The 12,379-nt window shown below is 33.6% G+C and overlaps 1 protein-coding gene across 15 annotated transcripts in view; it reads right to left on the reverse strand.

Moving 5' to 3' along the window:
* Positions 1–12,379, reverse strand: part of CADPS2 (calcium dependent secretion activator 2) — a 617,203-nt gene that overhangs the window by 115,850 nt on the left and 488,974 nt on the right. For all 15 annotated transcript variants that reach the window (XM_077120033.1, XM_077119365.1, XM_077119348.1 and 12 more), the window contains 2 exons: positions 4,010–4,073; positions 705–828 (listed from right to left, as the gene is read on the reverse strand). In XM_077120033.1, coding sequence (XP_076976148.1) covers positions 705–828; positions 4,010–4,073 — 188 coding nt within the window. The remainder of the gene's footprint in view (positions 1–704; positions 829–4,009; positions 4,074–12,379) is intronic.

Genomic DNA, 12,379 nt, shown 5'->3' on the forward strand with positions numbered 1-12,379 from the left:
TTTTATGATATTGAGGACACAGCATCTGAACACTTTTCTATTACTTTTAATTAAAATCATTCTACGGCTTGTTGGATAAAAGCTGATTTTGTGGCTCTGCCAAAAATTTCAATCTACTTATTTTCTGAGCAACTTAAATATTGTTATCCTTAATGAATAAAACCTGAAGAAAGAGAAAAATGCACAGTTTTCTCAAGAGATCTAATCTTTCAAATGCATCAATATATTGCAAGCAATTAAAAGCTGTCGGAAGTTCTATCAGTTTATTCCAGCCCTCACAATAATCAACAAGTTTCCCTCTTCTTTGGGTGACACTGGAGAACAGAAAATAAAATTACATAATCCTACACTATTACTGATCAGGAAAGAATACACTGCCCATAGTTTAAATGTTAGACATACTTAGAGTAATGTCAAAAAATACAACCCATGAAAACACCTTTTGGTTGCTTGAAAACTCAAAATAAGAACAAAGGACAACTTAAGCACGAATCCTGGGTCTTTCATTCAAGCAGAGTCCCAGGAGGCATATTAAAGCAATGAATAGGAAAAAGCTCTTCAGTTCACCAGCTGAGATTTTAATGAGACATTTCCCTTTGCCCCGGTACAGGTTTGTTCAGGAAAGGAAAGGACTCTACAGAAAATGCGGTTAATGGGCATTGCTGGCTCTCACTGCCACTTTGGCAACTGCTTGCTGCACTGACCTTCTATCTTGGCATATTCTGTGAGTCTGGTGTAATTGATCAAGGCAGCTTTCTCGAGACATTTTCTGACCACCTTCTTCACCTCTTCTGCTGGTATGGGAGTGGCAATATCTTTCATTAATACCTACCAAAAATTAATAGAGAGAGAGTGGGGGGGGAGAGAAAGAGAGAAATATAATAAAATAAAGACGACAAATTAAACAAATATTCCTAGAACTTACTGCTATCAGTAAGGGGTCCTAGGTAACACCAGGGGGAAGTAGTAAGTCAGCACTTCAAAACAGGGACTGCAATCCTCAAATCTTGGCTCCTTCAGTCTAAACCTCATTTATGTACATCAAAACCTCTCACAGGCCAAGCCACCATTTAGTGCGACTGTCACTTTTCCTCCAGGGACCCCCGATACCGTTCAAGCATCTATTTCAGATGAGGATTCTAGTCCACGGGACAAGTAATAAACAAAGTTTATCTTGCACACCCTAACTTAAAAGCCTTAAATCTTTTGAGCAATATATTTGAAAACAATAACAAAAATCTCATTAAGAATAAGCATCATTTTAAGCTTAAAAAAAATCAAGACCTCTATTCTCACTAATTGAACTTTACTGTGATTTGCTGAAAATACTGTAGCAAGCTATAAAAAGAAGGAAAAGAAAAAACTTCTTTGTCTTAAAGAAATGACCATATGGAATATGAAATGTTAAAATACATGAAATGTTTTGAAGATTAAAAAAAATAAATAACTGATTTTTCTTTGTTGGATTCCTAAAATGAGTATTTAGATTTGCCCTTGAGAATTTTTACTACTGGGGAGGGAAAAATATAGTTATATCCCAAATTCAAAATGTAATTTATCTAGGGTGGGCCACAGTGGCTCAGCAGGCAGAGTTCTCACCTGCCATACTGGAGACCCGGGTTTGATTCCTGGTGCCAGTCCATGCAAAAAATAAATAAATAAATATGCAATTTATCTAAACATTTTTATAATGACTCATTGGTAATTTTCCTTAAAACTTTCTTATTGATAAAACTGCTTACTATAGGTTTTGAGTATACTACTAATCAAATTTCATTTTTCCATATATTGAATGCCGTTTTTCTTGTCTTGCTTATATTCCAATTATAACATATATGGCACAATATTAATATGGAGAAGACAATGCTTCTATAAGTACTCTTACTATTCTGAGATTTTTATTTAAAAAATATTGAAAAAACATGCAAGCATCCATTTCATGCTTTATTATTTCTTTCTATTTACAGTTAGCCTCAGCAGTAAGGATTTTATAATCTCTAATTTATTTAATCACCCAAGTATCGATGATCTTTAACAACATGTTTTAATTTTGTTAGGCAATGTTTCCATTTTTGAAAACTGCAAAATTAATCATTTAAAAAACTTCCTCCTGTAAAAAATTCAATTAGTCTTCATATTTAAATATTAAAAAACAAACTTTTAACTGTGACATATATTTGATACCTAGAATTGCACAGTAGACTCTTTGTAGCCAGAAAAATAATTTTACTTAGAGTAAAATCTATACAAGCATTAAATATGCACTATCATATTTAATTTGACTATCACTAAAATTTTAAATTTAAGGTTAATTCTATTCCATAGGCAGCACCATGTACTTATTAATAGGTTTCATGGTGACAAACTTTTAAATAATATAAAGAGCTATTAAAATTAGAATGTATATGTCTGCCATAGAGGTGAGTCCAGTGTTTAAATGATACAATAGTTCATATTATCTGGGACCTCGGCACTTATGCTGGGTGGGAGGGAACTGGATTCTCTTTTCTGGCAAAGGGCCAAGAAAGGGCTGGCAAGTACAAAAAAAGGAGACAAAACCTCTGTTTCATGCTTTCTTCCCACATTCCTCTAAGGCATTAAGAGTATCAAGAATGGTTTGCAGGTAGATTTTATTATTTTTCTTAGATGTTAGTAAGTGAAGTGACATAAAAATGAAGAAACAGTCCCTAATAATGGTCTCTCGATTTAGCAAGAACCATGATTAGTGACTATAACTGGAATAAAGGTCACTAAAGAAGGTCAGTGCAGGGCAAGAGGGTATATCTGCTATTACTAACTCTTCCCCGCAGCGGGGGAAAGGGGTCCTTTCATGGAAACCGGAACACAGAGACACTAGACACCTCAATGGGATGCGGCTCCGAAAACAGTCAAGTGATCTTTAATGGAAAGGATGAAATGAATAGCTTGAAAAGCTTGTGTTACATGCAGCTTTTAATATTATAAAAATTCTAATAAGACATATAATTACTATAATAACATTTCTATCATAGGATGCACAGTAATTGGGGATAAGACAGGGACATATACAGATGGAATCTCTATATATAATCCAAATTTCATTTTAGTCATCAGTTCTAGCCCTTATCCCCCAAGTACTTAAATCACTGAAAAAGAGATATAAAGTGTGAAACAATTTCTTCCCTTTTTGCTTTAACCAGCAGTCTAATAAACAATGTGGTAGCTAAAATCTATTTGGTAGAAAAATGGACAAGAACAAGTGCTTTAATTCAATAAATCAGGACCAGAGTAACCAAACCATTAGCTTCAGAAGATCCCCAGAAATTCTTTTAAGTTTTGATAAGGAATAGGACTTGCCCCAATAGCATCCATCATTATATGCTGATATGAATTGTTTTATAGATAAATGAAACAGATATCTCACTTTCAAACCTTACCTGTCACAAAAACAGAAATGAGGAATGTACCTTCATCGTATAAAATCTTGTTTTCTAATTTTTGGGGGGGTATGTGAATTTCTACAGCTCATTAATTTGTGATGATATACAAATTAGAGTAATTGAAATAAATTCTGAAATAACTTTCAATGAAAGGAATGATATGTTTATGAATATTAAATGACAAGTGTAGGCACGAGGAATATAATAGAGGAAGAACAAATAAAGTCAGGAGGTGATAAAAAACACAATCACCTACTATGGACTCTAAAAAGCAGAGATAATTCTACCTAACCGGGAAAAAAAAAAAGACATTTCATGAGAGGAAAAAAAAAAAAGAGGTAGGAAAGATGGATTCCACCTAAAATATTCCATATCCCCAGGGTTAGAAGGCAGTGGTGGGCTTTGGAAATGGGGAGAAAGAAGTAGGTTATAGGGAAAGTTTGAATATAGTACGAAAAGGTGAGAAATTGATGAAGGACAATGGACTCTGTAAGGAGTTGTGAGGAAAGGGACTGTCTGCCCAGTTCTATAACTGAAATACACAGCAATTGAGAACACAAATATTTTTATAAAGTAATGTTCAAACATACCCTTTCAAGTAATGAAAGTGTAGCTTTTAAAGCACCTTCAGGTCGTCCAAAGGGAAAACAGTATCTTTGAAAACAAAAGCAGGAACAAAAAAGTCAAACATTTAATATCCAAAACTGTTAAATAATTCCCTCTTATATTACTTGGCATTAATGGAGCACAATGAGAAGAGGTTAAAATAGCATCGACTCAACTGGAAAAATTTTACTTCAAAAAGTTTACCTGGCCTTATGATACAAACGTCATAAACAATAAAGGCATGAACTGTGATGAAAACTGTTAGAAAGTTTTGAAGATGCATCTACTGAAAAAATACAGTAAACACAAAACAGCTTCAAGGAGGTGCATGAGTAAAGAGGTAATTAAACTACATTGCCTACTGATTTACAATTTGTTATTATTCAAGCTCTAAAATAAAATGAAATGAATTTCCCCATTTCTTCTTATATTTATGTATGGTTTGACAAAGAAACATATGCCACAAACATAACTTGTAGGACAAACAAGTTTCCAGGTCCTCCCTTTCCTGATCTTTGCCCATCTACTCTGGTATCAAACTATTCAACCTCTCCACAAAAATACAAAAAAAATTTCTGCAGTTCTTTTGCAGAAAGAGAGTCCTTTATTCCAAGTACTTTTCTAATCCCATGTATTCCTAATACACACCAATAACTGGAGGGTAGATTACAGAGATGTTCTGAAATCAGGGTCAGATGAGCTCCTCACAAGTCAGTGGGAACAGGTCCATTGCTTTAAAAGGTGGACCCTTTTCAGGTCACTTTCCACTTAAAGAACAGAGAACTGTCAGAGCCATTTCATCCTTCTGGAGCTCCTTGCTTTGCTGAACTGGGTTCAACAATGTATTCCCCCCCACCTCAATTTCTCCTACTCCCCACCCCCAAACTTCCTTCATTCCCTACTGGCTATCCATACTCCATAAGCAATTGCTACAGGCAGATAAGCAAGTGCTACAGGCGGCTGGGCTCTCCTTAGATTGCCACCTTGTTCTGATTTAGAAATCTTCAAAATAACTTGGAAAGAAGTATCCTTATCTCCATGTCTTTTCCATTATTCGTGAATTTAGCAGATAAACTTTCTCAGATTTAATTGAGAATAAATTATATTTTGCACATAGTAATTTGAACAGGTTTCCCTTTAAAGAATATATATTTTAAATTCAACCTGTTTTTACAGAACCAAGTTCTAAGGAAAAAAAGAATTGATTTTTCATTTCCTTTTGAGACAAAGCAGTAGTTGAATTTAAATTCAAATTGGGATTTAGTTTCATGAAATTTTGTCTCATAAATGCCAAAGGAGTGTCATAAATCTAGTCATTCAAATTTTTATTCAGAATACTGCTTGTAATTTCTTTTCCTGTTCATAATTTCCTTCACTTAATCTTGCTGCCATGCACCCCATCACTTCCCCATCCCCTAAAAAAATTCACAACCAATTTATTTTGGTTAGATTTCCCCATGCAGTGGTGCTTTTAGAGTATTATCAAATTAGCAAAGTAGCTTTAACCGTCTTGTACACCTTCAACCTTAATCCATGTTTAAATAAAACACAAATTAGGTTCTTGTAGTCCCCTCCCCAGGCTGAAATCTTTTCAGTGTATTTGCATAATCCACTCATTGTCTTTCCAATCGTTTATTTCCATTAACCTGTGGGTGAAACATTTTATGAATGGAATGTTACTGATCCCTAGATTACATTTAGCATTTCAGGGCTCTGAGGTCCCATTGGGTATGTTCTGAATTATCATTAACTGCCCATAATGTGTAAATAATTCAGCACATTTACAGAGTGCAAGTAATTCTGCATCAATGAAGTACAGAAAGTAACTACACAGAATCTTAATTAATCTTCACAAAACAAGTTTTACAAGAATGGAATCATTCTGTTCCGTCTTTCAGGATAAATATTTTGGATTTTTACCACTTTGGTAGCTCTACAATGGCAAAGCAAAGTGGAAAACACTCAATTAAAAAATAAAATTGAACAAGTTTAATACCTAATCTGAATAAATGAAGTCACCCTTATTCCCACTCTGAAAAATTAATTATACAGATAGATGTACCTGTAAAGACCAATATTAAGATTAAGTTCTTTCTTTTCCTTACCATTTTTGGTTTTAATTTTAAGTTAGGTATGTATGCACATAGTTTAAAGAGGAAACATTTTCTAAAAGACTTTTTTATGACAAAAAAAGCCCCCATACCAGTTCCATGCCCCTTCTCCCCCACCCCAAGTAATTTTCTGCTTTCCAGAAAAAAAAAAAACAGTTTCAACTTCTAGCTGATTCTTTTGGTATTTAAACCAATGTTAATATTTCCACTTCTTGATTTTTCAGTTTACATACTATCTTACTACTCATTATAAAAAGCATTTAGCTTTTCATTTTAATTTTTGTAAATAAGATATTTTATTGAGAGGTTAAGTGCCATGCAACAAACTACACATATATAAAGAATACAATTTGATAAATTTTGGCTTTTGCATATACCTGTGAAACTATCATCACAAAGTAATTACATATGAATGACCTGAAATGTTTCCTCCACAATCCCCCACCTCCAGGACAACAACTGATTCACATTCTGTCATATAGACTGTATTTTCTAGAATTTTATATAAGTGAGTTCATATAGTACATACTTCTGTCTGATTTCTTTCACTCTTTCTATTCATTGCATATATCAGTTTATTCATTTCTATTGCTAAGTAGTATTTTATTGTATGTAATAAATTGTTTATCCATTCTCTTGTTGCATATAGGTTTGTTTTCAGATTTTGGCTATGAAGAATAAGGATACTATGAACATTCATACGAAAGTTTTTGTGCAGACATACACTTTTACTTATCTTGGGGAGACATAGGAGTGGTGTGTCTAGTTGATATGGTAGGTGTTTAAATATTTAAGAAAGTACAAAAGTATTTTCCAGATTGAGCTGTACCATGTTTCATTCCTGTTCATCATACATGAGATTTCGAGCTTCTCTATATTATGCCAACACTTGGTATATTTAGGCTATTATTTTTAATTTAGCCATACTAATGGGTGTGTATTGTGATTTCAATTTGCATTTTCCTAATGACTAATGGGTATATTTTCACAGGTGTTTTGCCATCCAAATGAACTTTGTTAAAATGTCTGTTAAAATTTTTTGCCCATTTTTTATTGGGTTGTTTCATTTCTTATTATTAAGTTTCAAGAGTTCTTTATATATTCAGGATAAAATTCCTTTGCAGGTTGTGTGTTATGTAAATATTCTCACATTCTGTGGCTTTTCTTTTTATTTCCTTAATAACGTCTTTCCAAAATCAACAGTTCTTAAGCATGATGGAGTTCAAGTTAACAATTTTCCCTTTTGTGAATAATGACTTTGGTGTTCCTAATTATCTTTGCCTAGCCCAAGGACAGAGTTTTCTCCTTCTTTTTTTTTTTTTCAATGTATGATTGGGAATCGAACCTCGGTCTCCCACATGGAAGGCGAGCATTCCACCACTGAACCACCCGTGCGCCCTCTCCTACGTTTTTGAGGTTATGATCCGTTTTGAGTTAATTTTTGTATCAGGTGAGGTATGGATTGACGTTAATTTTTTGCATTTGGATATCCAATAGTTCTAGCAGCATTTGTTGAAAAAAATATACTTTGCAAGTTGCTTTTGCACATTTGTGAAAACTGATTGACTATAAATGTAAGGGTCTATTTCTGGGTTCTCAATACCACACTGTCTTGATTAGTATAGCTTTCTAGTAAGTCCTGCATTCAGGTACTTAGCCTTTCGGTATTGTTCTTCTTTAAAAATTATTTTTGTTACAACAAATCCTTTTCATTTCCACATGAATTTTAGAATCAGTTTGTTGATTACAAAATCCTAGTGAGAGTTTATTGGGATTACATTGGATCTTTAGTTCAATTTGGGGAAAACTGACATAAAAATGTCTTCTGAATCATGAATATAGCATATCTCTCCTTTTATTTAGGTTTTCTTTAATTTCTCTCAGTAATGTTTTGGACTTTTCAGTATATAGGGTTTGCACATCTTTGGTCAGATTTATCCCTAAGTATTTCATAATTGTTTTGCTATTATAGATGGTATTATCTTTTAATTTCAATTTCTCATTGTTTATTTCTATTATATATAAATAAATTGATTTTCCATGTTGATTTAGTATCTTACAACTTTTCTAAACTCATTAATTAGAACAGCTTTTTTTTCTGCAGATTCCATGGGATTTTCTACATGAGGATCATGTCACCTATGAATAAAGACAGTTTCACTTCTTGCTCTTCAATCTTTATGCACTTGATTTCTTTTTCCTTACTGCATTGGCTAGATCATTCAGTACAATTTTGAATAGATGTGGAGAGAGCAGACATCTATGCCTTATGACTCATCTTAGATGGAAAACATTTAATCTTTCACCATGAGGGTGATGTTAATTGTAGGTTTTCCTTTAGATACTTTTAACAGGTTGAAGATGTTCTCTTCTATTCCTTGTTTATTGAGAGTATTTTTTTTTAATCAAGAAGGAATATTGGATTTTGTCATGTTCTTTTTCTTCAACTATTAAGATGATTGTATAGTTTTATATTTTATTCTGCTAAAACGGTGAATTACATTATTGATTTTTAAATGTTAAATTAACTACCCATTCATGGACTATACCCCATTGGTCGTGATGCATTACACAGTTTCTATATTCTTGGATTCAATTTGCTAAATAGCTGTTACAAATTTTTACAACTATGTTCTAAAGGGATGTTGTCTGTAGTTTCCTTTTCTTGTAATGTCGATGTTTGGTTTTGGTATCAGAGTAATGCTGGCTTCATAGAATGAGTCACAAAGAATTCACTAACCTTCAATTTTCTCGAAGAATTTATGTAGGTTTGGTTTTAACTATACTCTCAATTTCTTTAACAGGTACACAGAAGTGTGTGTTATTATGTCATATGTGTAACATTTGTATAAATTTCCAAAAATTCATATTTGCTTTTTGAATGTTTCTTTTTTTAAACAACATCTTGTTTATAGATGCACTCTCTTCTCTAACCTTTTAAGGATATCAGTGATATACCTTTTTCCCCATTTTCTTCTCCCTGTGTAATCTTTGTTTCTCCCAAGTTTTTTTGTTTGTTTGTTTGTTTTTGTACTTGTTTTGGGCTTATTTATAGCAAATGCTTTCCTTAAATATCTGATGATATGGGCTGTCTGATCATTTCAAAAGTGGTGCACTTAAAAGTTGAATGGGAATGCACGGGTAGTTTAGTGGTTAGATTGCCTACTTTCCATGCGGGAGACCAGGGTTCGATTCCCAGACTATGCAGCGGAAAAAAAAAAAAAAAGAAACGAAAAAGAATGGAAGCTATACGCAGATGGGCAGTACTTGTAGACTATGGTCTTCTTTGAAGGAGAATATGGCTGGACGTTTCAGTGGGAAGACCTTATGTCAGATTCTCTAGGTCTTTAAGGAGAGTCAGAATCCTACCTGAAAGGGATAAGCCTGGTTGCCACCATTTTGGGAGTCAACTGTGTGTGTCGGGAGTAGTTTGTGATTCTCAAATTTCAGAATTGATGTTTGTTTAATCTTCCTGTTTCTGCATACAATCTCTACCTTTACCTGTGTCTCATGTTTCTTCCCTTATCCAACCCAGTCCAGGAACAATTCATTTTACCCTCTCCAGGGGAAAACAAGTACACATTTTCTGCTAGGACTGGAGAGGAACAGCAATCTGCAAGCTGAATTGGAAGAAGAGATCTGTGAATCAATCTGTTTCTTAAATAGATTTCCAAGCAACCATCCTTTATTCTCAATTTCTGAAGGTACTTGACACTGGCAATTCCCAAACTTTTGGGGAATTATATGTTGTTTATCAGATTGTTTCTCTGATTTAACCATGGCCAGAGTAGTATTTAGTTTTTTTCCAGCTGGCTTCCAAAAAGTGATTTTCAAAATTTTATTCCAAAATTTTTTTTTGCCATTTTTGCCTCTTACTCTATTTATACTTTTGGGATTTTTCTTTTTTAAAAATAATTTTCTATTATTTTAGTTAGGTTTTGTGAAGAGGCTGAGTCAGAAAATGTACTTAATCTACCATCTTGAGCCCAAGTTCCACATGTATGTTTAATTTAGCTGATTTATATTTATAAATAATATAAATAATTTAATAATTATATTTATAAATAATTTATACATAACATAATTTAATTTATTATACTGTTGGTCACTTTGAAATCCATTTCTGGAATACAGTGGGGCATAATAAATGTATTCCTAGAAAAGAGTTAGCCACAGTTCTCCTTTTACCTCTTCAGTGTTACTTGAGAGCAATTCATATTCTTTCTAAGAATAACTTGCTAAGAGAAAGTTGATGGACAATTTTAATATTTCAGCTTTTTAAATTTATCCATGACCACCAGAAATTTCTTCTATTTCATTTTAAGCCCATTTTATTTTAACCATACTTCTACAGACTCAGGAAAAACATACTTTTTATGAAGTCTACAAACATCAAAAGGGAATGTAAAAGTTGACACAAAACATTTAGACCATGTGTTTTAATTCTTTTCCTCAGTACATCAAAGAAATAAAAGCTGGAAAGCATTGTACAATACACACCTAGAAAAATTATCTGAAGAGCATATGTATAAAAGAAAAATAGGGAATGAAAAAACATAAAACATGAAAGAAAAATAGAAAACTAAAACAAAAGCAGTTGTGGACAACTGTCTTTCCCTGGCCACCACTGCACAGCTTCCAGGTTGTCTGGGGACTCAATTCTGCTGGTGAGCTGGATCTGATTAGTTTAACTCAATCAACCTCCTTATCAGTGACTGATTAAGGAATCCAGTGCATGGGTTTCCCCTGACCACTGGCATTGGCTCATAATGGGATACATGGACTATTTAGGGCCAGTGAAGTATAAGGGGCAGTTTGATGGGATCTTCCAAGGGAATGTTTCATGATCTTAAGAGAGAAGCCCTAGAAGCAGACAACCTTGTACATTCTGTCATGCATGGATGTGACACCCAGAAATTCTTTGTTGGTCTTGCTACCAGCCTGGTATGAAACCATTCCATGAAGGATGACAGCCAAGTGAAAATCACAAAGAAATAGAGCCAGGGCTACTGAAGTAAGTTTATCTAATGCAGGTAAGTGAGCATATGAATTTATTTATTGTTTAAACCAGCTTGAGGTAGAATCTGTTACTTGCAGCTGAAAGCATTGATACAAAAACCATTATATAATTATTGATATATTAAATTTAATGATTAGCTTCACCTCAATAATGACAAAAAAGGGAAAGATCATATGGGTCTTTATTAAAAGACATATAAGATAAATTTAAGGAACTCTAAACAATCTTAGACAATACTTTCAACAAGTACAAAATAAGTGCAGAACACGACTCTGCAGATGCAAAATGCACTTTCATGGCTTCAGTTTGTTTATAAACTTTAAGAAAAATTCACACGGTAATTTAATCTCAACTCTGTAAACTGAATTCTGCTAAACTACCCAGAATAGGGTTTCCTTTTGTGAGTTTAGAACTGTGTAGAACAATTCTCTATTGTGGAATTGTCCCTTGATTTGCATATCTAAACCCAGCATGAAATGACCCCCACTTCTAGTCACTGCCAACGAAACCCTCCATCAATCACTAACCCTAAATTGATGGTACCAGCTCCATTTGAAAATCCCTAATGCAGGATAATACTTGAATAGTATATCCTCTGAGAATTTCTTACTTCAATATAATTTTAAAATCAGTCTAAGCCCTTCATATTACAGATAAAGAATCCAAGGCTCAGAGAGTCTATACAATGTTCAAATAGTTACTTATTTAATAGCTTTTGTGGGGGGTGATATTAACTGAATTTATTTTTTCAATAAATTCACATAAATATTCTAAATTGCATACCTGCAACATGGCAGATGCATATGACATGATACAATGACATGGAGACATTTTATAAGATCCAGTAGCAAGAATGAAAGAAAAAGAAAATGTACTATTTCTGTTTTTAACCATTACAGTCTGTTGACTTATAACTGCAAAAAGAAATATTATCAGGACCTTTTTTTTTTACACAGGCAGGCACTGGGAATCGAACCCGGGTCTCCCGCATGGCAGGTGAGAACTCTGCCACTGAGCCACCATTGCCCGCCCTATCAAGATCTTTATATTTCACTCTGCAAATATTTCTTAGTACCAGCAGTTAATATTTATTGACCTAGGAGCTATGCTGGGTGTTGTGACCCTTGTTTTCCAGAAAGTAAATAGACCAGTAAGTCATGACTTAAGCATACTATCATGTGTCATAAATGACAAGTGCAAAGTACTGACAATAAATGTTGAAA

This window comes from Tamandua tetradactyla, chromosome 1, assembly GCF_023851605.1.
Source record: "Tamandua tetradactyla isolate mTamTet1 chromosome 1, mTamTet1.pri, whole genome shotgun sequence".
Lineage (NCBI taxonomy): Eukaryota > Metazoa > Chordata > Mammalia > Pilosa > Myrmecophagidae > Tamandua > Tamandua tetradactyla.